Source organism: Corvus moneduloides, chromosome 11, assembly GCF_009650955.1.
Source record: "Corvus moneduloides isolate bCorMon1 chromosome 11, bCorMon1.pri, whole genome shotgun sequence".
NCBI classification, from domain to species: Eukaryota; Metazoa; Chordata; class Aves; order Passeriformes; family Corvidae; genus Corvus; species Corvus moneduloides.
The window spans coordinates 17070883-17095613 of record NC_045486.1 but is presented as its reverse complement, the minus strand read 5'-3'; the positions used below and the strand labels follow the sequence as shown (position 1 = coordinate 17095613).

At 48.0% G+C, this 24731-nt stretch overlaps 1 protein-coding gene across 2 annotated transcripts in view; it reads left to right on the top strand.

Annotated features, from left to right (window-relative positions):
- The window catches only part of CACNA2D2 (calcium voltage-gated channel auxiliary subunit alpha2delta 2), a 212933-nt gene that overhangs the window by 67093 nt on the left and 121109 nt on the right, over positions 1-24731 (top strand). For both annotated transcript variants that reach the window (XM_032120799.1, XM_032120798.1), the window contains exon 3: positions 17177-17293. In XM_032120799.1, coding sequence (XP_031976690.1) covers positions 17177-17293 — 117 coding nt within the window. The remainder of the gene's footprint in view (positions 1-17176; positions 17294-24731) is intronic.

Sequence of the window (24731 nt, the reverse complement as noted above, 5' to 3'; positions counted from 1 at the left end):
GTGGTGACAAATTATGTAGATTCCTCCCCCTTCCCTCTCTCCTTTCTCATTTCCATTATCTGCCTTTTGTAGAGGCTGTAATTTATTGCATTTTGCAACCTTGTAATTTATGGCTTTTTTATAATTCTTTTTGAGCTTTCAGCAGTAACAGCTCCATGTACCCCAGTGCATTTCATTGTCACACTTGAGGCTTTCCCACCTCCCCCTGCGCTTCCACTCTTTTCTTGTAACTTGCCTGTTTACTTGCTAAATTATTATTGTGCACTCAATAAAAATTGCATTTAAAAAGTGATAACTGAAATGACATTTAACATGGAAAGCACTTAAGCATAATTACACTATATGCATTGCATCATTTTGTGACAGTTAATGAAAAAAAATCTGAACAGGGTTTTTTGTTGGGGACTGTAGAGATTGAGTACTGGCATTTCGTTGCTTCTAGAAACATGGCTTTTATTCTCACTCAAGGTCTTTGTCCTGGGATTTTTCTGCTTCCTCCTCTGTTGCTGCCACAGGTATCCTGTATCTGATGCAGTGGCACAGGGTGAAGAAGTCACTTCTGGCATTCTAAGGGGTTCAAGCTGGCATAATGTGCTCAGAGTTTGATATTCCCAGCTGGAAATTTGGAGAGGGTTAGTTTATTTGGATCAGTGACTTGAGCAGACTTGCTGCAGAGTTGCTTCTGTTGGTACCAGGGCTGTGGTAAGGGGGAAAGAGAGGAGGTGGCAGCCCCTTGGTTGTCATGGCCCAATTGTGGATTCTGGGGTAATGGTGTCATCGCAGCTTTGGCTCCTGGTTATGCCCTACAGGGATTTTTCTGGAAGGAAGCTGCTGCTGGCTGTGGCTGAGAGCTAAACAGTTAATGTCCTTGCTTTATACTGCCCAGTGACTTCTGCAGAAAGGGGGAAAGTGTGCCAACCCCTCGTGAACCTGTGGCTCATATCCTCATTGATATGACTACTTGATTATTAGATTACCTGCAAATCACAGCTCCTTGGCCATCTGCTGTGTGAAACTCCTCAGCTCAACCCCAGCATCTGTCCAGCCTGGCCATGCAGGCTGTGCTGAATTCCTGAGCAGATCAGCGCTTTCCAGGCATTGTTTCTTCTGCCGCGCTTTGTCCTGTCCTTTTTCTACCTACACACTGCAAAACTTCGGCATATGAGATGCTTCAGGGGTGATCCTCATTCCTTGCTCTTCTTCCTTTCTCCAGAAAGTGAGATGAGCTTGGTCAGATAGTCACACAGGCTGCAAACCAGCTCTGTAAATCGGGTCCCTGTCTCGTACAGGGAACTGCAGCTGGAGATGCAGATCACAGGTCCTGCATAACCAGGTTAATCACTCCTGTAGGAACTGGGGTCTTCTCCTTCTGGGAGCCCTGAGCTGCTTGGAACAGGGGCAAGGGGGGGGGTGGACCTCTTCCTGCACCTTAAGCAAGGTGAAGAGACAAGAACAGGGACCCTGAGTAGCAGGGCACAGGAAGATCTGAAGAAGCAGTTGAGATGTAGCAAACAGATGATGGGAGCCACAGCGCTTGACATTTCCAGGCTGCATGTGAGAGATTTTTGGAGCAAGCTGAGATAGACAGTACGTGTTTTCTGCAATTTGGAGGAGTGATCTTCAGGAAGCAGTGTCTGTGGCAGGTTTGGATACTAGTCCATGAATTGGAAGGATAGTGGGCTTGTGGGGAAGTGAGCTGGGTAGCAGAAAATGGAAGCAAGCCTTTATTTAAAAAAGGAAGGGAGGGGAAAACCCCACCAGTGAGAACATTAGTGTCCATGAACAAACTCCCCAGCTTATCTAGAAACAGTGTGTTGCCTTTCTGTGGTGGTGTTGTGACTTGCCCTTCAAGTTAATAAACTGTTAATCACTTTATGGGTCATTTCATGCAAAATGTTGACCAAAGCATTCTAAGGCTCAGATACAGGAGGTTAGTGAACTCAGGCATTTTTTCCTCTTTCTTCAAATGCACACATAACTAGAAACCATGCTGAGGCAGTAATAACCAATATAACTGGGAAAGGAATCTCCTGGAGAGATTACTCTATGCTTTTTCAAGGAGGAAGAGGCATTTCTGGTTGCTTGGGGTTTTTTTTGTTTGTTTGTTTTTGGGTTTTTTTTTTATGATTTTTCTGAGTTGCCTTTAAAAAAATCTATTGATAAAATCCTCATCCGCTTGACAATCAGTCTCGTCTGGGATCTATTTGGTGTTATCTTGGCTTAATTCATTAGTAAGAATAAAAAAAGGCATTAAAAATGGACATCTCTATTGAGAGCACTTAATTCTTTGCAACGAGAGTCAATTATGCCCTATTGAGTAAGTGGTTCTGCATGGGGCTTACTTGAGAAATGACAGAGGACCTGGGAAAATAAAGTGGAAGGAGGGCAGAACCCCACACTCGCAGGAGATGTGCAAAATGCCTGTTTTGCCTTGGACATGCCCACAGCCTGAGCAGGAGGCTGGGATGCAGGGGCTGGTGATGCTGGGTCTGTGATCTGCAGCCCAGCTCTGTCGCAGGGAGGGAGGGGAGCAATTCTCCCGTGAGCTCAGCAAGTGGCTGCAACATGTTTGCTCTCCTGATGGGTTTGTGGCTGAGACTCTGCTTCCCTCCCCAGGTCCTCTGGTACTTTCACAGGAGCACTTCAGTTCTGAGGTAATGGGGCTGAAGGCTCCTGCAGCACATGGTGGAGGATGCTCCTACACTGCTCTCAGGGGAGGAAACACTGGGGCTTTCTTGTTTTGCTTCTGATCCAGGGTTGTACTGGGACCCCTTTGAGATGGTGGCATGTTCACTGCCTGCCAGTGCAGGTGCTCAGCATCAGACCATCACTGCTGAGTCTGGGGCCTCGCTCAGGTGTGGAGCTGGATGTGGGTTTGGTACTAAGAATCACATTCAGCCCATGGGATGTTGTTGAGCTTCTAATTTCAGCAGGAATTAATTCCAGCAACCCTGTTGTCTGTGGTTTTCAGGAGATGGAGTGCAGGTTCCTTCTGGCAGTGTAAGCTGTGGCACCAGGCGTGCCAGAAATACAGCATCGCTCGCTTAGGGCAGGGGGTTTTCTGATGGTGGTGGTAATTTTGATAAGTTGGATGAGGAGACATATACAGTAGGAAAGGAAATGGCACTAAAAGGAGAAGCAAATTTTGAAGCCTGTTTCCTGCTGCACTTTTTGTAGGTAAAATGTAGTGATGCTTTAAGATGTGTATTGATCATCCAAACACAGAGATATATGTGGTCTGTATAATCATTTAAGTTTTATTTATGATGCAAACCCAAGTCAGCACTATTATTAATATAATTGCAAACCTACTTTTCTATTATGTGATCAACTAAACTGCATTGCAAAGCAGTCTTGCGGGTTGCCCAGCCTGGAGTGAAGTGACACGCTTCAGGACTGTGGGAGTGAGCAGGGTGCTGCTGCCATGCTGTGGGGCTCCATCCATGAGCCACTGGGCTTGAAAAAATAAGCTGTAGAATAAAGCCCTGACATTTGGAACAAGAGACAAAATCCCACAGCCCTTGGGAAATTACAGTTTTCTTTTTAGAACTCACTCCCTAGTTTTAGGAGGGAACTTACAAGGTGGCATTAAAAAGCACCTGATGCATCACCATCACATATCTCACCATTTGAGTTTAAATGTCTCATCTGAAAAAATTCCCAACCAGGTTTCTTTTCAAGCAATTGAGGCTGCTTGGGTTTCAGCTTTTGCCACTGCTGTTTCGAGTAATGCTAATTAACATTCTGGGCAAAGGAGCACCGAGTGAGGAAGGGAAGTGCTTATGATTTGTAAATGCCACTTTGCTCTTCTGGCACTATCCCTCTGGGGAGAGGATTTCTTTCGTCTTATTTTTGTTTTCCCTCTTCCCTCCCGCTGTCTTGGAGTAAAGCTGATGGTTGGGCACATATTTTGCCTTAAGCATATGCATGACTTTTCACTACCTGTGCAGTGGTGGGTGAATCTGCATGGATGTGAGGGGAGCTGCGTGCATGCCCAGCATGGACGTGCTGCTCGGAGTGTACAGGAGCTCGTGGCTGGTGCGTGTGAGCCTTTACCAAAGAAAGAGGCATGTGACAGGCTTGTCCATGCTACAAGTTTCCCATTCCCTTGATGATAAGGTATGAGGAAATGGGGATGAAATCAGAAATTGGCAACATGCTGTCAGGAGGGATTAATTTCTGTCCCTGATTAACTTCATGCTGGAACAGCAGGAGACGAATGGTTTACCATACACGGTGCCTGATGCAACTTCTTCCTACACCGAGTAGATCTGAATCCACCCCCGGTCCTACGCTCCCTCTGTTGTGTTTTCTTAGATTTGGCAGGGCCATTGCTCTGGATGTGTGATGACAGGCCAAATACATGTTTCCTGATGCTGATGGAAGGTACAGAAAAAAATCTGCCAGTGCTTTGGGGGTCTGGCTTGAGCTGTGCAAGAGTTTTGTTTCTGCTTGTAGAAGCTGTAATGTACTGGTCGGTCCCTAGAGCTCTTGGTGGAATATTAATACTCTCCATTCCTGTGATACCTTTCCTCTAAGGCATCCACAACACTTTGCAAAAATTAACAATAAATTCTTTCAAAGTGGGAGGTCAGTGCAGTGCACAGGAAGGTGATTTGCCAATGATCACGCAGGCAAGGGGGGAATACAGACCAAGTCCCCCTCTCTCAGCCCTAAGTGCCAGACAATTATGCCAATTACTCCCTGTGCCTAAAGCTTAATTAAGACTGTGGCTGTCATAGGGACAGCAGGGACTAGAGCCCTCAAATATTGGGAAAGAACTGAAGAAGGAGAAGACAAGGCAAGTGGAGTGCAAGTGTGTGCACAGATGTGTGTGATGGTGGTTGAGGAGACCTGAGTGAGTATTTCTGGCTCCCCTGGCCCAGCTCTGGCTTTCACACTGTGGGTGCTTCCCTGCACCCTGTTATTCCTGGGAGGTAATGGGGCCTTGGGAACTGAATTTTTTCCCACCATGGGACAGCTCTCCTGTGATCTTAGCAATGTACATGGGCAGCAGGAGTGATGCCAGGATTGCAGAGCATCCTGCTGCCTCCTCCTTGGCCATGTGGAGAGCAGAAAATCATAAACCCTACACACAAGATTTTCAGAAGGTGGTATATCTGGTTCTGTATGGGAAAGAAACAGCATGCCCTGTGCTCCCTGTCTGAACCTGTAACAGAGCACCGGTGAGTCACACCAGTTGTATGGATCAGCTATATCTGTGTGCTTTGCTCTTGGTCCTTCTCTCATGTTGAAGATCACCCTCCCAGGGGCTGAAGCTGACTTGTTCTGGCTCCCTCTGACCAGAGAGAGGACATGAGAGCCTCTGAGTCCCTGCTGCACTGCTCAGGGTTGATGGAGGAGAATTTGCCATCATTAGCACCCAAAATTGCTGCTCAATCAAGTGGTGGCTGGTTTGGGAGGAAGAACGCTCGGCGATGTTAAACAGGGATGGTTCCAGCAGGGAGACAGCTCAGCGAGTCCTGGAAACCTTGTGGGGTCTGGGAAACATAGATCCATGGGATGGTTACAAGGACAAGTCCATGTCTGTCTTTCCCATGAGGATGTTGGGCAGCCCTCTTTCTTTCTTGTGTGTCACAGCCCCAGCTAAAAGAGCAGCTGATTGAGGAGGAGGCTCAGGGGAAGGGAGGTTTGCTGCTCTGCTAGGAGGTCCCCACTGTATTTTCTCTTTAATTTGAAGGGCTCCTCAGCAGGCTCTCAGGGCTGGGGTGTCAGGGCGGTACCTGCATGGCACTGGGAGCTGGATGCTGACAAACCCTGCAGAAACAGGCCAGAATGGGGGGGGCTGCAGCAGCAGGCTGGGTTTAGCAGGCACATCTGACTGACAGCTGCAGGTTTTCATGGGCAGAATCACATATTTTGGAGGTGGTGAAGATGAGGAATGTGGAGGAATAGGAAAGGGTGGGACACAGCAGAGATGGATGCTGTTGAAGCCCCTCTTTTTGTACTGTTTCTCTCTCCACCTCACTCCTGGTCTGTACTCTTGTTTCCCCCAAGGTTTTGGGGTTGGACACCTGATTGAAGGTCCCCAGCTTTGATTGATGCCTGGATATTTTGCGGACTGTTTGGAATAGCATCCTGGTGAATGCTCTACCGTGGACATTGTCTAATTGTCACATTAATTGTAACTTGAACACAAGACACTTGGGTATGAAAAGCATACCCAAGGGAAAGAATAAATGAATATGAATTTTTTGGCCTACAAGAGTAAAAGCTAAAGTAGGACAAATCTTCAGAATAATAACAGGGCACAGCAGCATGAGGTTGAAGTGCCTGTTCTTTGTTAATTTGGGGTCTTTCCACCAAAAACATGGTTTTTAATTGCAGCAAGGGATTTTCAACTTAGGCATCAGAAAAAGTTTACAAATAGGATTGTGAAGTACCAGAGCATTTTGTCTTGTGAAACACGGGAATCTCCATCGCTGGATTTCTTTAAGAACAGGTCAGAGGAACAGGTTAGGAATGAGGTAACTGTGGTAATTATGTTAGAAATGACACATCCACAATGCCACCTTTTGCTGGGGGTATGGGAACAGGCTGAGACTACGTGAGTTGATGAGATCTCTTCCAGCCCTATTCTCTGTGATGCTGCAGAGGTTTCTGAATTTTTTAGTGGAGTCTTTCCATTTGGATGTCAGACCTGTAGAGGTTGCCTTCACAAGACATATCCCATGGGATCTCTGTGGGTACATATCAGTCCTGCCCCTGTACTTCTCCAAGACTGTGCTGGAAACAAACCTGGGCTGAGTTTGCCAGCTGTAGGGTTTAATGCTGCTGCTAAACTCTTGCTGGTGAGGCTTTTGTAATGGAACTAAGCTGAAAATCTCAGCTGATACAACTTTGCAGAGGGTCACCTCTTTATTAAAATCTCCATGTACATGGTGTATTCATGTTAGAGTTCTTGAACCCCACTGGCTCAGGGAGCAGAAGGCACTAGCAGGAAAAAGGATGTGTCTGGAAATGTGTGGAAGAAAGCTGTCTGGAAATCTCTTCTCCATATCCTCTGGAGATAAGGCAAAGCTTTATGAGTCTATTCCACAACAGAGAGGACTTTATAATATAAACATCAGTAATGGCTTTCTAGCAGGATGCCCTTTCAGTAACTAAAGGGGCTGGCTCCAAGAGAGCTGGGGAGGGACTTTTGACAAGGGCATGAACTCAGAGGACAGTGGGGAATGGCTTCACACTGCCAGAGGGAAGAGTTACATTAGATATTAGAAGGAAATTCTTTATTATGGGGTGGTGAGGCCCTGGCACAGGTTGCCCAGAGAAACTGTGGCTGCCCCATCCCTGGAAGTACTCGGGGCCAGATTGGCCAGGGCTTGGAGCAACCTGGGATAGTGGAAGGTGTCCCTGCTCATGGCAGGGGCTAGGAACAAGATGTTCTTTAACCCTTCCAACCCAAACCATGCTTGATTCTACAAAAACACTGAAGGACATCAGCCAGGGAAGCCTGGGCTCTCCACCACCAGTGGATTAGAGCAGAGCTTGTAAACAGCTCTTGGGTGGGTCCCGAATGAGGCGGAGGGGATGGATTGGACAGGTGGGTCTCTTTCAGCCTTGCTTCCAGTGAGCCTGTGCCTTTACAGAAATGCTTCCAGTGCTTGAGATTAGGGAGAAAAGCTTGTAAATGTGAATCTCTGAAGTGCAGAGAAAGTCCCAACACCTATATCAGAAGGTAAAGCAAGAGAATTGCAAAAGTTGCTGCTTCTAAAAGTTCCATTTCTTTAAAATAGATCATTACTCTGCAGAAAACTGTGGGGGTAACTGTTGACAGTGCTGACTTATGCTGGCCTAGATTTCAATTGCTTTAGCTCTAATAAGAGATTTAGTTTAATTCCATGTCAGTGGAGGTATCCTAAATTTGCATCACTGCAGCTGAGAGCTGAATTTGGCCAGTGGTAGCCATCAATAAAAATAAAAGGCAATGTGGGGTAATTGTTACTCTTTTTCTTGTGTCAATAAAAGAAGCCTGCAAAATATGTCCGGGAGCTTTAGTGTTAGAGGCTGCACAGCACAGCCTTTTTCCACAGCCCTTCCTACAAAAAGCAACAGCTTTTCTGGCACGGAAGATAAAGCTGTTTTGGGAAAGAGGTCTGGTTATTTATTTAAAGTCAGGTTTTTGAGGATCTGGGAGTCTTGCATCACTCAATGCAGAGCAAAGAAGGGGAGCTGTGTGTGCTTTGGGTGCGCAGGGGACGGTGAGCAGTCTTTGCCCACCTGCAGCAGCCCTGCCGCAGGCACTGCAGAAGAGCCTGGTGAAGTGCTTTCCACTTCTCTCAGGGCAGTGGTGGCCCCTTTCTCATCCTCCTCACTGCCAGGGAAATGGAGTCTGGTGAGATCCCATTTTGGGTCTCTATGAGCTTTTGTAATTTCAGTGTCCTAAACATGTAGCCTTGGGAAAAAAGCAGCAGAATGGAAGAAAACAGAGTTTTAAACTGTCCAGCAGCTGAGCGAAAGGCAAAACTGCAACCACACGGGGTCCAGGAGGGATCTGAGGAGCAGAGATGTTTCTTGCTTTATCTTTCCCTAACAATCTTCATTCTGTTCATTCTCTGAGGGATGCTGGGGAAAACCCAGCATGATCCATTGTGTGGAGGGACTGATTCTGACAGAAATCACAGAATGGTTTGGGTTGGAAGGACCTTAAATACCATCTCATTCCAACCTCCTGCCATGGGCAGGGACCCCTTCCACTAGATCAGGTTGCTCAGGGCCCCATCCCACCCAGTCTTGAACATTTCTAGGGATGGGGCAGCCTATGCCAGGGCCTCACCACATTCTGAGTAAAGAATTTCTTCATGATATCCAACCTGAAATCTAGCAAAATAGCACATCTTTATCTGTGACAGCATCCATCCTAGGATGCACCTGGAGTATTTGAGGTGCAATTTTAATTCTGTTGATCTGAAGTAGGTGTGTTTTGTGTAGACATAACTTAATCAAACTGGTTAACTCTTTGATATATCCTGAAGGAAAGTAGTTGAGGCACCTTTTAAAAATGCTGTGTTTTCCTTACTAAAGCTTTTATGTCCCATATAATAAAGAGAGCAGCTAGACTCCAGGATGAGGTTGGGGTTTTTTTGTTTTGTTTCTGTTTTACTGTACAAGCTTGTATTTTTAGAGATCATGGGATCTCTGACTGCATTTGGACATTTTTCTGAGAAGCTGTAGCTGTTCTCTCCCTCTTGTACATTAGCACAGCAGGCTCTGGGGGGCTTGTGCCCTGACCTGGCAGCAAGGCTCACGCCATCCAAGTGGCTGTGAGCATGCAGAGGAGGGCCTGGGCAGAGTTCCCATCCTGATTGAGACCTCCTGTCTTCAATTGTGCAGCAATTTATTTTTGCGGCGCTTTGTCTGAAAGGAGAAGACCAAGTTTGAAGTTGTGTGATCCTGAATTTCCTTGCAGAAGGTTCTCACTCTCTGCAAACACCCGGGCAGGTCTGTCACTCAGAGAGCTCCCCATACAAGGGTTTGGGATGATGAAGACTAAAAGCTGCTTTCCAGGCTGGGAGAGGTTTTCAGTAATCCAGGCTAACTGTGCATAGCCCTTTATCCCTAACTAGTTGCTAAATTATGTATAGCAGTCCCAGGTCTGCTTTGGGGCTGGCAGGGCTGAAGTCTCAGCTGTAGAGGCTGGTGATCCTGGGCTGAGGAAGCAGAAGTCCAGCCAGTGCCACAGAGGATGGGAGGTGTGGGTGCTGGGGCAGGATGGGGAGCACTGGAGCAGCTCCACCTCTCCATCCCTGGTGGTGTGGGCTGCTTTTCCCTCTTTCCCCATGTTCTCTGTGGTACTGCTGCCTTTTAGCAGACTCTTCAGTGAACTAGAGAGACCTAGTTCTATGGTTTGTTTGCTTCAATTATAGCTGACCATCCCTGAGGAGCAACTAAACTCCACATTTCCCTGTCCTGCTTCTGCGGGAGAGCTGTGAAGAGCTGCTCAGAGGGTGCTTGCTTTTTATGAGGAAGGTGGAAGGATGGAGCACAGCAGGGAAATGGCACTGGGAAATGTCAAGCTGTTTGCCTCCTGTGCGCGCTGGAGCACGTCCGCAGGCTGCCGGAGCAGCGGTGGCGCTGGGGACAAGGCAGGGGTGGTGACAAGGGGCAGCTTGGGCTCTGTGGGAGCCGCTGCCCACACTGCTCCCGGTGGGGCACCTGGGCTCAGGGCTGTGCTCACAGAGCTGTGCCCTCAGGGCTGGTGGCATCCGTGGTACCAGCTCTGGGAGTTGGTGTGGGGTAAATTTGCTCTGAGCTGTGGCACCAGTGCTCACCTGCAGCTGCTTCCCTTCACCTCCTACCCTCCTGACTCCTCAACAGGGAGAACCAGGATCTAGCACCTTCCTGGCTGATGGCTGCTTCTCCAGAAGGCCAGGCCCGTGCCCATCCCCTGTCCCCTGCAGTGGTGTGTGACCCGCTCTGCACAAGGAGGTGCAGCACAGGCGGCACTGCCCGTCCTGGCAGGCTGTCAGCGAGGCCACTGTCGCTCTTACCACTGCCTGCTTGATTATCCCTGACGCTGCACTGAGCCTGACATCCTCCTAATGTAATATAGACACCACGATGATTACCATCATTGCAAGGACTATAAGCACCAGACGATGAAATTTAACAACAGTAGGTGCAGCAGTGATGAGGGGTGAGATGGAAATCGTGCTGTCTCTGCTCTCTGCCTATGGCCCTGAGCAGTCTCCATGTTCCAGCAGGATCTCTGGAGTCTGGCACTCCTTTTCCCTGTTACCCAGCCAAAGTGTTCTGTGCTTGGCTTGGGCTATCTCATGGTGCTCTTGTTGGTCATTTATATCACTGGGCAATTCTCTTCAAGGCTCCCTCTTCATCAGAGGGGTCTGCTCTGTGTACACAAGGCAAAAGCAAGTCTGCCCAAGGGTTCTCCCCTTTCCTCTTCACTCATACTCTGAGCTGTGGGGAAATGGTAGGACCCTGCAATAGGTGAGACGAGACTCAAATTGCACCAGACTGATGCTTGTCTGAGGGAGACCAACAGATCCTGAAGCTCCAGGAGAAGCTCTAGACAAGCATCTGAGCAAGCAGTGCTTCTCAGGGCAGGTATCCTGCTGCAGTATTGGCTGTACCAATGAATTCCCTTTGCAGACACCATATCTGGGTCACTGTACGACACTGATCCCAGGCATGGGTCTGGCTGCCGCAGCTTGAAGTATAACCCTGAGCAGAGACCTTCCCTGCCTCCCATAACAATGCTGGCTAGGAAAACCCTTTTGTTTTCCTGCTTGCTGGTCTTTGTGGGGCATGACATGGCACAGCCCCATTTCTGGGGCATGAGGGTTATCTTAGGTATGGGTGGCTGTTGTGCCTGCAGAGATGTGGATTGGTCTTTGGCCTCCCTCACCTGGAGCACCCCAACTTTGAGGTGGAACACTCTGGGAGCAGGAAGGCAGCTTCTCTGTTGCTGCATGTAGTACTTTGCTCTTTTGCAAACATGCCAGGTTTGCACTGTGATTAAATGCTGCTGTTTGGACTGCAGCTGTCCAAACCTGGTATATTGGATTCATACAGGGGTGGAGAAAAAAATTAATTTCTGGAAAATGAATATTACCCAGATCAGATGCCTTTCCAGCAGGAGCCGGAGCACCACAGCTTCTCCCTGCTTGGCCCTGAGCACACCCCAGCTGGGGTTTGAGCTGTGGGTGCAGCTCTGTCTTGGCCCAGTGGGGCTGAGAGCTGCTGGGGTTACCAGCTGCTCTGTTGGGGTTCAGCTTTGTGGTTGCTGTTGTTCTTGAGGAAGGTGATGAGGGAGTCTTGGCATGGAGGCGATGCTGTGCAAGCACAGTGCAGTGCTGCCGCTCTGATTTTGGGGAAGAGCTGCTTCCTGGAAGATGTGAAATGGGGCTGGGGGTAGAGGGAATGAGAAGGGAGGGGTCTGCTTTGGGTTACAGGTGTACCCCACCATCCCTGCCCTCCCATCAGTGTCCTCCCTCATGTCCTGGACAAGGAGGCTGGAGACAGTTGGCAGGGGAGGCCAATGCCCGTAGGAGACAGGAAGGCTGAGGAGACCATTTTTACTTTCTGGTGGTGCTTTACAGGGAAGTCTCCTGAGATTTATTATTTTCCTTCACGTTTTATCATTGGATACCTTGACCCATGGGAAGGTGTTGGGCCCTCTCAGTGGAAGCTCATCAAATGGTGATTTCTGCACTTATGGGAGTACTTCTGCACCCATTCCCTTCTCAGGCTGCCAGGTTTCAGGTGCTGGGTGAGCTGACAGGGAACTGGGGAGAGGAAAATGCTTTCTCTAAACTCTGACAGCTCCTTGAATATATAGGCACAGTGGGAATTAATGGCAGGGATGAGCATCATTTACTGTGCATTAGGAGCAAGGCAAACAAGTGAATTTAGAGAATGGGTGTTTCAAGGCAGTCTCAGATCTGCTTCCTTGGCTGTACAGGTGCTGCTGGGAACATGTGCTGGCAGCTGGTTGTGTTACCAGCTTTGCTTTTAAGTGAGGCCACTTAGCACTTCTGGGCTGGTTTAAATCATTTTTGTGGCTGTTTGTAATTGCACTATGCTTAGGAGTATTTGGGATTGAATTTTTCACATTGCAGGTTGTCTTGAACAGTTGGATTTTTCTTCCCCCCACCTGCCACTCTTTCGTTTTTTTCCTTTGCTTTTATTTTGTTTCTGCTCAGTACTTTCTGTTGTTTGGCTGCTGTTAATATTCCCTCCCACTCCCCTTGCTCTCACCACTTTATTAGTTCACTCTCAGCATCCACTGCTGGACTCCTTTCCGCTGCCAGGACTGGATCTTCTGCTACTGCATCCAGCTTCAGCCCCTCCCAGATTTTTTTATTGAGATTGCAGTTCATAATGTGGTCTCAATCCCTGTCCTCTGAGTACAACAGCTTGATACAAGGGCATTACTTCTTGTTTCAGCGTGGCTGGAGCAGTGCAGGATTTGGCTTTGCTCGTGTCCCTGCATTGCCACCCACCTGCCCTGCCTGTCAGGGAGGCTCTGAAGGGATGGGGCCTGTTACTCAAGGTATTGCCAAATAAAACCCAGTCTGCCAAGAGCACACAACCTGCACGCCTTCTCCCCGAGGGTGCCGACACAGCTGGGTGTGAGGGTACGAACATGGAATCAGAAGCAGCAGTTCCTTGACTCCGAGGTCACCGGTGTTACAGATTTCAAAACCAGGTCCCAGAGCACTGGATCACAGGAGAATTTCAATGAGAATGGCTTTCTCATCTGGACAAAACTAAAGGTTTTTGCCATCACTGAGGAATGTTTGGGATGTCTTTGGCCAGAAAATCCTACCTTTGATTCAGCTCAAGGAAAAATCCAGTATGGGAAATGTCACCTTAGATAAGTAAAACCTGGCTATGTTCTGAACAACCCAAAGCAAAATGCTACAGTGGAGACTGTGAAGTTCTCTGAATTGCCTGGAGCCCCCACCATTCATTCCCCTGCCTGTCTGGGACATTCTCATGCACGTATGGTCACTGTTAATTTGTCTTGGATTGTTCTAATTAACGCTGGTGAACTGTTCAGCCACGAAGACTGCAGAGCTCTGCAGCTGCAGAGAGGGCTGGAGGAACAGCTCCTGGTTTCTTTTTCTGTTCTCCCTTGTGGACAGGCACCGTTTCTGTCTGTAACCAATAGGAGCCAATTTTTTGTTTCATAATAGGAAAATACTAATGTCAAGACTCCCTCTGTACCCAAAGCTTTCTCCTTGAAGATTGCTCCTCTTTGCTTTCCTAATTGCTGCTGCTCAGCTGGAGGTATCCCGCATCTTCCAAGCGCATGACTTTGTTGTGCTGTTACTTACCAAGGGGAGAAAAAGTGTGAGAGAATATTGCTTTGTGTCAAGTTTCCTCGCTTTAACCCTTTCTGTGCTGATGTGGGGAGTTCTTATCTAGTGCAGGATGTTGTGCTGTTGGCAATATAAGCTTTTTGGTCTGAAGCTCGGGGTGTGATGGAGCTCTGATGTGAAGAACATCTAGAAATCATATCCTGAGCTGCATCAAAAGCAGGTTGAGGGAGGCGAGTGATTCTCGCCCTCTGCTCTGCTCTGGTGAGGCCTCATCTGGAATATTGCATCCAGCTCTGGGAGCCTCAACATAAGAAGCAGGTGGGAAGTGGTCCAGAGGAGGGCAATGCATATGACCAGAGGGCTGGAGCACCTCTGCTATGAAGACAGGCTGAGAGAGCTGGGAGTGTTCAGCCTGGAGAAGAGAAAGCTCTGGGGAGACCTAAGAGCCCCTTCCAGTGCCTAAAGGGGCTCCAAGAAAGCTGGAGAGGGACTTCGGACAAGGCCATGGTGTGACATGACAAGAGTTAATGCCTTCACACTGCAAGAGGGGAAGTTGAGATTAGATATTAGGAAGAAATTAATTACTGTGAGGGTGGAGACGCCCTGGCACAGGTTGCCCAGAGAAGCTGTGGCTGCCCCATCCCTGGGAGTGTCCAAGGCCAGGTTGGATGGGGCTTGGAGCAACGTGGAGTAGTGGAAGGTGTCCCTGCCCATGGCAGGGGATTGGAACAAGGTGTTTTTGAAGGTCCCTTCCAACCCACACCATTCTATGAAATAATTTCTTCTGGAGTCTGGGAATGCCTCTTAAATGTCTTCTCTTACTAAAGCATCCTCTTTGGAGTCCCTATGCTCACAGCGTGATCACTTGCAATAACACAGGAGTTGACAAATTAATGGAAGGTGTGGGTGGTTTGGGGACCAAAGTGATTGGGTGAAGCCCGTTTCAAACAAGTGAGATTGTCAGAAAACTTAATGCTTGGGGTTGCCTTTCCTTGAAGGCTGACAGGTGTGGAGCACGCAGGAGCAGAGCCTTGGAGAGGGCACTGGAGCCATGCTCCATGTGTCTCTTAGGGACTGAGGAGTCAGATGAGGATCACAGTTGTCTCTTGGCTCATAGGCCATGTTCTTGCAAGTCAGTAACCAGAAAAATTCACAGAAGTTCTGTTTTCTCCAGAACCCTCAGAAATGAACAGATCTGAGCCTTTTGTGTGCTGTCCCACTGACAGAGGTGGGATGGGTTACTGTCCTGGCAGCCAGGGTAGGTGACCTGAATCCCTTGGGGCTTTTTGGGGGGGGAAAAAGCAGTTGCTGAAGTAGAGCTAGAAGGGAGTAATGGTATATGTGGACATAAGGCTGCTGGAAGAAACTGCGGTTAGGAATTCCCTAGTGCCATGGAAGAAAGGAGGAGCTTGGGCAGAGCAGGGACCCCACTGAGAGCTGCAAAAAAAAAAAAAAAAAAAGCAAAGTGGAAGCCTAGAGATTAACTCATTAGGTCTGGAGGGACTGTGCACAGCCAAAAGAGCAGCCTTGTGCTTAGTCTCTGTCTGCTCCTGTGGCTTCAGCCTCAGAAACTGCTTTGTTTAACCATGAAAGGAAAAGGGAGGCTGAAGTTGAGGGGTGTCTCTGCTCTGGCTCTTGAATGCATTGCCAGCTGCCTTCAGCAAGTGGAGTTGCTGTCTACTTCAGCTCATTATAATGTCTGGAGAAAGAAGAGGGGGAAGTAAGTAGTTTCCCAGCATTTTAGAGGGTCTCATCCTGTTCCTGAGCTGGTGATGTGCCACTGTCCAGGTCCTGGGCACCTGCCTGCCTGTACCTTTACTTTTGCTGGCTCTACCAAGAGCAATAGTTGTGTTGGTATGAGCCTGGTGGGTGTCTCTGGCCGAGCCTCTCCTTAGTCCTGGGTGAAATGGAGGAGGTTCTGAGTACGTGTTTGTCATGTGGAAGCTGGTTGTTTACTGTTTGTGTTTGGGTGCTGCTTTGAAACCCAGGGCAGATGTGTCATGAGAAATGGCTTCTGCACCCCCTGGTCCCTTCCTTTGTTCTCATGGCCAGGTCTGCAACAAACCACCACTTACAGGCAGAGTCTTTCACTTGTAATGAAGCTCCAGCAAAGAGAGGGTTTTGTGTTGTGGGAAGCATGATTCAGCTCCTAAGGATCATGCAAGCTTGGGTAGGTGCCAGACATGCTTAGCATGGAATTCTCAGTTAAGCATGGAGTCTGCTACCTCCTTGGGGAGGTCCAGCCCTCCTTGGAGAGTTCTCTGTTCCCGTATGTCTCCCTGTCTGGAGCTGAAGGTATTTGTAAGTAGCCTGAGGATAAAGAGAGAAGCAGAATCCTATTTGCTTTGTGGTTTTCTTCATGTACCTTACTTAAGAAAAGATAAAGCACGAGGAAATTTTTTTTTTTCCATAATCTCAGATGATGGCAATAAACTCTTCCTTTTGACCCTGTGTTGGTTGCACCTGAGTCTGCAGGCAGGTGGAGTTAACAAGTCACAAAATCATCTGAGGGGTTGGTGGTTGCAAAGACTTGTGGTGGGACTGATTCCTTCTTGTTGGGGCAGTGCTGATGCCAACAGCACTTCCCTTGGACCTGGTGTTGTTCCCTGCAGTTGTGTGATGTGGCTTGGGAAGGGCAGGCCTGTGGGTCAGTGCTGCCACTTCAGGTGCAACGTTCAAATCCAGATAATTGCATTGGCCTTCAGGATAATCCTGGTATAGATTTGTGCCTCTACCCGCCACAGCCTGGCCAAGTTCTGGACTGGTTGTAGAAATCCTCATTTCTCGAGGATGACAAATTACTGTTGCTTGATGAGAGATGTGGGTTTTATCCTGCTTCATGTGATCCCCTTGTTCCTGTTCCTGGTACCCAGAGCTGCCCCAGTGCTGCCAGGCCCTGCACCCAGCAAGCCCTGCAGGCAGTGCAGGGGGCTGGGGGTGGGCAAGAAGTTGGGCTTGCACTTGCCAAGTTCAGCAAGTGGCTTTGGGGAGGTGGTCAGTGAGCTTTGGGGATGCGTTTGGGCGAGGACGTGCACAGCAGCAAGCGTGATGGCTCTACCTGTGCCACAGGAGTGGCTCAGCAGAGGCAGGGATGGGCAGCTCAGCTTTTGAGTGAGAGGGTGGGATGCTCATTGCCTGCAAGCGTGAAGGCAGGCAGCTATAGAGCCAGTGGTGTGGGCAGCAGGTTGAATGCATTTCTGTTTTTTCTGGTTGCAAAGCCTTTCTTCTCTTGCTCCCCTCATTTCCAAAGCTTATATTGTTACCTAATCCACATTGCTGGAATTCTCTGTTAGAGGATCAGCTTTTCTGTAGGAAGACTGCTGTACTCCTCACTACTATTGATTGTCTCTTTCTTTTGCTTCCCTTCTTAGATCTACAATGAAAATAGTAACCTGTTTGAAGTCAAGGAGAATGTGCCCAGGAAATTGGTGGAGAAGGTCGCAGGGGACATTGAGAGCCTCTTGGCCAAGAAAGTCCGTGCTTTAAAGGTAAGGAGATGGGCCTATGTGCTGATCCTTTGATGGAGATGCTCAGTTTAAACAAGAGGGTTGATGCTGGTGTAGCATTATGATCTCAGCTTCAAAGTGATTTCTGTGATTGTGTGGCCTTTTCTGGGAACTGCATCCTGCAGCTGGACAGATTCATATGGAGCATGTGAGGCAAGGATGTGTCATGTGGGGATGTACTCTAGGTATCCTCTTGCTTTCTATCTCCCCCCACCATCATGCGAACACCTGAAGGTGCTGCCAGAAGAATGCAAGTGACAGCAAAAGCCTGCAGCAAATCTGATCCAGTCATTTAACTGGGGATGTACTGGAAGCAGAGGTACTGCAGTGTCCCTGCTGTCGCTCGTGGAAGTGTTCTGGACAAGTGGAGCTTTTCCTGTTTAGGAGATGATGTGCCTGAAGGGTTTGTGCTGGTGCCTGGGACTTGAGCCCTGTGACTGACTGTGTGTGTGGGTTCCCCTCGTGGGTGTCTGCATACGTTTCCAATCTATTGTCCTATTTTGTAACATTCCTTTTAAAATGAACTCATTTTATCTGTAGTGGAGGAAGGTGATCAATGGTGCCTGCTCAGTAAAAGCCTGCAGTGGCTATAACGAAGTGGCAGCAGGGCCATGCTCTACTACTGGAGCAGAGACAGGTAATTGCCTTCCTGGGAAGGTGGAGAACCCTCTTCACTGCAGAGGGATATGGAAACTTCACCTCCAGGAGCTGAGGTATCCTCTCCAAAACAGTTTTATCAAGTGGCATGAAACTGTACAATGGGCATCTGGCAGTGTGGCCAGCTGGATGCAGTTTGTAGCTTGATTCACTGAAAGGGCATCTGCAGGGCAATAGACAATGGGAAGGCTTGGAGCAGGTAACCCCGCTGTTGTATCCACAGAGGCACTGTAGCCAAAAAGACTTGGTCATCCTGCAACCTGACAGACAGGGATGGGAGCCCAGGAAAAAGTGCTGTGGTGGCAGAAGGGATATTGCAGTAACTGAGGTGTAACTAAGGCAGTGAGAGTTTGGAAGTGAACTGTCTCCACAGTGGGTAAGAGGGAGCTTGGAGAAGGTATGCAAAAGGAATCATAGGACACCCATGTGGGCCAGGGGGATCTCAAGACTCAAGACAGGATCTCAGTCAAGGGTGGTCAAAGTCTGCCCTGAGTGTCCAGATGGTGTGAGGTTGTCCACAGAGCCTGACAAAGATGGTAACTGTAGGGACTTGGGTGAAGAAGATTGTTGAAAGAAGGTTGTTGTTTACTTAATTCCTTACTCTGGGAAGTAAAGAATAATCCTACTTGGGAATCACACCAAGTGTTTTAGCTTGAATGGAAGAAGCTGAAATGGGACTAAAGAGGTGTAAACTGTCAGCACTGCATTTGGGAAGTGAAAATCAGGGAGACCAATTTTCTTTTTAACGTGAACTTGCACCTTTGTGCTCATACAGTTTGTGTGCACACTTGAGCATATATCATACTAAATGTTCCAGAGATGTGCAGCACCTATAGATGCTGGAGAAGACACAGGTGACAAAAGGTTGTTGCAAACTCAATATGCACCTGGACAACAACATACGGCTCCCATGTGATGCACAGGGTAATAAGTTACACAGCAGGAATGTGCTGAGTGGTTCCACTGTGACATTTGAATTTCAGCTCATCAGTCACACTGTTTTCTTTGCTCTGAGTCACACAGACTTATAGAGAATTTGTACATATTTTGGTGCTAGATCAAGGGTTGAACTGTGCCCGTGGTACAAATAACCGCGTTCGTCTTCCAACTGTCTTCCTTTTTGTGTTGGGTTTTGGGCAGGACTCTCTGGTGTGCTGTGAAGGGCTCACCTGATGCTGGACCTGACACGGGAGTGATTCTGGCAGTACTGGTTAGGTAACAGCACGTGGCACTGTCTTTATAGCAGAAACAATGATCCCTTGACCTAAATTAGTGTTTCAAAAGGACTCCTTCAGAGTGCACTCTCAGAGCAGACTTTTACATCCACTTTCCATGTAAATTCTTGACTTTCTGGATTGGTGGTACTAACAACAAAATCTGGAAATGGGGAAGTTGATGGAGGAAGAGAAATTGAATCTTCTAAATTTCTTCCACATTTTGCTGAGCTTCTTTGAAGCAGTGGGGCTCCCATAGCTCCTTCCATTCTCCTGCCTGTTTTCTTCTGTCTCAGCTCTCCCTTTAGTTGAATCATCTCTTCTGGAGTCATTTCCTCCTCTTCTCTCATGACTCACAAGAGTGATGATGACTTCTTGAAACATATTTTTTAGCATTTGTGTCAGGTGGGGCTCCATGTATTGGTGGAGGGCAGGTGAAGAGGGAGAAATGGAGCCTCTCCTTGATGTGCAAATTGCAGTGTCACTCTTGTGCTCACTCTCCTGAGGAGACATCCCTGTCTCCTTTGCTGCAGGAGAGAGAAGGGATGCTGTTTGGGCCTCAGTGGGGCTTTGTAGGAAGATGCTCACAAGCCTTTGGGCGCACACCATGGGTGCACGGCTCAGAGCGCTGTTCTGATTAGGTGGTGATTCAGTCCAGTCATCAAAGAACCTGTTCTCCTCTAAGTAAAAATATTAATGTGTCTTTATTAAACTGTATGCAGAGCATTTATTAATACAGTTTCTTACCTTGTGTGTTGCATTTCTAAGAGGCAGAAATCAAGCACAAGGAAACTGAGCCCGTCTGGCCCTGACAGCCATGGTGCAGCACTGTGGCATGGATCTGGCACTAACAGGACACTCTGATTTCCCATGTGCGTTTTGGAGGCGTGCTGGAGCCAGGGGTGTGTGGCAGAGAGGGTAATTGCTTCCTAAAATAAGGCATCTACAAGGGGCTGGCTATTTGGATGCTGTCTCTCCTTTTTTGTTCCAGAACATCATATCAGATGACAATCTCATCATGGGACAAAAACTTCTTAGGAAGATGTTTTTGCAATCCCCACCTGTTCCACCTGGCATTAGAGTATCTACAGCTGGATCCTGGGGGACTTCTACCCCATGTCCCACACAATGGCTTCTGTTGGATGTGGATTTGCATCAGCACTAATTGCCTTTCCCAGTGTCCTTTGTCTATGACAATTTCATTGCTTCAAGCCTGGCCTCCCAGTCACCTTTGGACTCTGGAGCTCCAGCTGCTTTTTATTCGCAGTCTTTAACAGGAGGGGAGGTAAAAGAGAGGGCCTTCAATACAAAAATGCATCTAATTTCCTTTGAATTGGAAGTAAAAGACTAATGTGAAGTGACTCCTGAAGATGACATTACATTTACCCAGTGTATTGCATTGTGGGGAAGTTGCAGAGCTACAGGTGAGGTGTAAGGAAGCAATAGGTGTGTTCCTGGCTGGGTGGGAGTTTAATGGGCTGCACTTGTCCACACTCATGAGCTTGTCCTTGTTAGGGCTAAAAAAACCACCTTTTGTAAGATGTGGAAAGGAACAAGGTGGCAGGTGACCAAATGACTACAAATCCCCCTTGGGTTTTCCTTGTGCTGGGAATCACAGCTGGCTGGCTCATGGCTTGACATCATCTGAGACTAGAACTCAGCAGGTTGGTTTTTTGCCAAGTAGATTTTTTGTCACTTTTTCAACTTTATTTCCTATCTCCTCTTCAGTTTTTCAGTGTGTTCAGACCCCTCTTTGCCTTTGTATGTGCCCATAGAGATATGTACAGGCTGGGGCTTCTTTGGGAGCTTGTTTAGGAGCCCAGATGTTGGAGTTTGCTGTTGGTGAAGCACAGAGTGAGCCAGGGAAAAGCCATCACCTGAGGGTGTGCATGGTGTGTGTCAGATTCCCAAACCCAAGGGGCATTTTTTCTTTCTTTTAGAATACTATGTGAAGTACATGAGTGATGCCTCCAGGTCTATTCTTTCCTGAAGCTCTGCAGACTGGGGGAGAAGGAAGTTGTGATTGGATGGAGGAGGAGGCTGAGAGGTGGAAATTTTAGATCCTAGGATATGTTTTAAGATTGTTTCTCCTTTTTATGCAGTTCTTGTGAAGGCTGCTTTTGGATGCTGACTGCTTCATTCTTCACATATTTAACCACAGACAATTTGCTTTGCCTTCTTAGAGCGACACATCCCACAGTTTACTGAGTGGGTTATGCCCTGAAGTGAACTATTCATGTACTGTGACCAGCCTAAAGATTACTGTCTGTGCTGGTGGCCTTCCCCCATCTCCAAAAAGAGGCCTCCTGATCCATGGAACATGGTCTGGCTGCCTGCAGGCTCTGGCGTTACCCTGATGGTGACATGATTGGCCTGATATTTTTTCCATAGAACTGATTTAGTTCTGCAAGTTGTGCAGCACCGGCACAATCTTTTGAATTAAGGTGGAGTTTGTTGCATTTCCTGTGGACCCCAGCTGTGTGCAGTATCAAATATGATGTGTTGAACAGAAGTGCAGCAAAGTGGCATCTTGTGTATCAGAGAATTTATAAAGTGTGCTGTGTACATCTGTGTGTATTTCACGTAGATGTCTGCCTGTGCAACAGGTTTGGTGCACCTTGTGTGGCTCTGGTGATGAGAGCACTAACAGCACTTACCAGGAGTGGGAGGAGGGTTTGGGAGGTTTTTTTCATTGTGTTTTTGTGAAATTGAATAGCATTTTTTTGTTGCTGCGTATTTAGCTCCAGTGTGGAATGAGCATCTGGGGGAAAGCAGGGGTTTGGTAGGAGGGTTCAAGGTTCCTGTTCCTTCAGCTAAGGTGTAGGAGGTCACAATATATTTCACTCAGTTTTTACTGTAACTGGAGTGGTAAAATCTACACTTGGCATTAGACATTTTCTTTTGGCAGAAAAAAGAATACAAAGGACAAGACTGGGGATTTCCTGTATTTTGAAAGCATCCTGCAGGGAAATCTGGCTGGGTTTCCTGTGGCTGCAAAGCCTGGGGGAATGTGGCTGTAGGTGTCCCCATCTTCCTTTACCTCAGATCCTAAGGGAAAGAGGCTGGAAGAGCTGGGATTTGGCACACAGAAAAGGTGATTGGTCTGGAGATGAGTAAGGCTTGGGGTTTTGTACTGCCTTAACCCTATTTTGCTGTTTTGTCTCCTATTTCCACCCCTCAGCCTTGAGTTTTCCCACTTACTGGCATTTTTTCTTTCATGTTTCTTCTGAAGTGTTGATGCAGTAAGTATGTGGCCATGCTTTAGCATCCTGTGATGGAGGGTGAGGTGAGAGTTTGGTGTGTTACCACAAAGTACTGACCAAATCAGGTTCTCAGGGTGAAGCTGGTCAGTGGGTGCATTACAGGAGGGAGGAGCTCAGGCCAGTTATGCTTTTAGTCCTGGTTGAACACTCAGTGCATTACTGCTCAACTGGGACTGGTTCCAAGCTCCATTTGAGCCTGGCACAAGCATATATCAAGAGTGCAGAGGGGATTTAATTGGACAGGTTTATCCCTTTAACAATTCTGATAGCCCTGAGATTTCCCTTGCAGGTATGCGGTGAATTAAGTCTTTATCAGTTTCTGCTCCCTGATAGGGACAATAAAAGATGTCATTTGTCTGATGAGCTGCAAAAATTGGCATACAACAAAGCATCTCTCAGCCCAGTTCACAGCATCTGTCCTCTCTCGGCAGCAGAGGCACTGACCTCTGTTATGGCATGGGCTGGTAGGAAGTCATCAGGAAATCTTCCGTCCTTCACTGTTGGGGTTGTTGCTGTCCTCTGGTCTTGATGGCAGGCAGCAAAGGGGGTCAGCATTCAGCAGGAGCAGCTCTGGGGTTGTACTGGATTTCTCCTTTGCTTCTGGCAGAGCGAGGTCATGTTGCCATCTCCCTGCCTCGCAGAGCTGTCTGAAGGATTTTGTTCCAGGTGCTCACTGGCCAAGTCATTGATGTGTTTAACTGGAGAGGTCCTAGGCTAGGAGAGGGAGACCCTTCTGAGCTGCAGTGCACTGGGGGTTCACACTGGCTGGCAGCATGGGGTGCTGCTCCTGCTGTCCTCGTGGATTTCCCTCTGCAGTGTGGTACAGCCCTGGGTTTGGCCTGTGGGGAACTTCTGGGCATGTCAGAAGGCTACCAGTGGTCATGCTGTGGCCTGCTGGGTCCCAGCTAAGGGACACATTACCTGTCTTGCCTAGGCAGCAAAATGGAGTAGGAGAGAGGGAATAAACATAGCTCAGGTGAGCTCAGACACAGCATGTGGGTTTGGTGAGATGTGGGGCTTCATTGCCTCATGCACTCCTGCACCATTCCAGCTGCATGGCCATGGACAGGAGCTCTTGAGTTGGAGTAAGGACCACAACCAGCATCAACCTTGCGCATGCTGAAGTACAAACCATTTAAACGCAGGACCTCTGTGCTTCCTTATTTCATAGGGCCAAATCCAGCCCTCTTCCTGCTTCTTTGCTAATTGCTGGTTGGTGGCTTTTGTTTTTAATTCCATTTTTAATTTGCTCCTAATCAAATCCTGGCTGACAGTCCCTGTGTGTTTGTTTATTTATTTATTTATTCATTCGTGCATGTGTGTGTGTGTGTGTGTGTCTTCTCCTGCCTCACAATTGTTCTTGTGCTGGACCTGCTCCAGTAATCCAATTTCAATCCAATCTCCCAGGTCTGGAATTCTAATTTACAGATTGCAGACGGGAGTCAAACAATGCCCACACACCAGGATGGGGGTTGATTGTCTAATCTAATCAGGGACAATCAGATGTTTGTAACAAGTCTATCAAACCTGTATTGGGCCAGTTTGCTGAGCAATGTAACCAGCTTTCTTAATAGCGCTCACATGATTTAGGGCTTCCTGCACTTTCATGTAGATTACATTGAACGTTTCCCTTTCTTCTCCCATGAACACTTGGCAGCAGCCCAGCCCGATGGGCTTTACAACTTGGTGAGCTGCTGGGTGCACTCTGGGGCAGCAGAGGTTTGCCAGGACCCAGGGGGCTGCTGCCTCCCCCAGCACCGCTGCACACTGAGGATGATCCTGTTTTGTGGCACACGTACAAGGAAGGGACTCAGTGCCACCAGTGCATCTGGAGTCACAGATGGGGGAGTGAAAAGCGATGGTCCTGACCTGATACACTGTTCAGTAAGTCTCCACAGCAGATCCCCAGCCCCATGCGTGGCTGCTGGTGAAGAACAGATGAAGAAACCTTTGTCCTCTCTTGCCCTTGGCAGACTGGGACTGTTGTTTCTGGTTCTTGGTATAAGAAGTCTGGACAGTTGCTGTTTAAAGAAAACACCTGTCCGGGTGGGTTTTTTTATGCCCTTTCAAGGCCTGAAGCAAAAGAGGATGCAACACCTCTGCAAAGATGATGTCTCTCAGTATAGCTCTCCAACCCAGAGTGGAGCTTCCTTACTTACCCTGTGCAAATAAATACTTGCCTGACTTTGCCCTTCCCGAGGACCGAAATATCCATCTGATCTCTTACCCTGTCAAGAGGTGAGCTGGTTCTCACGCTCCAGGTCTGTACCACTTAGCTCTGCACAC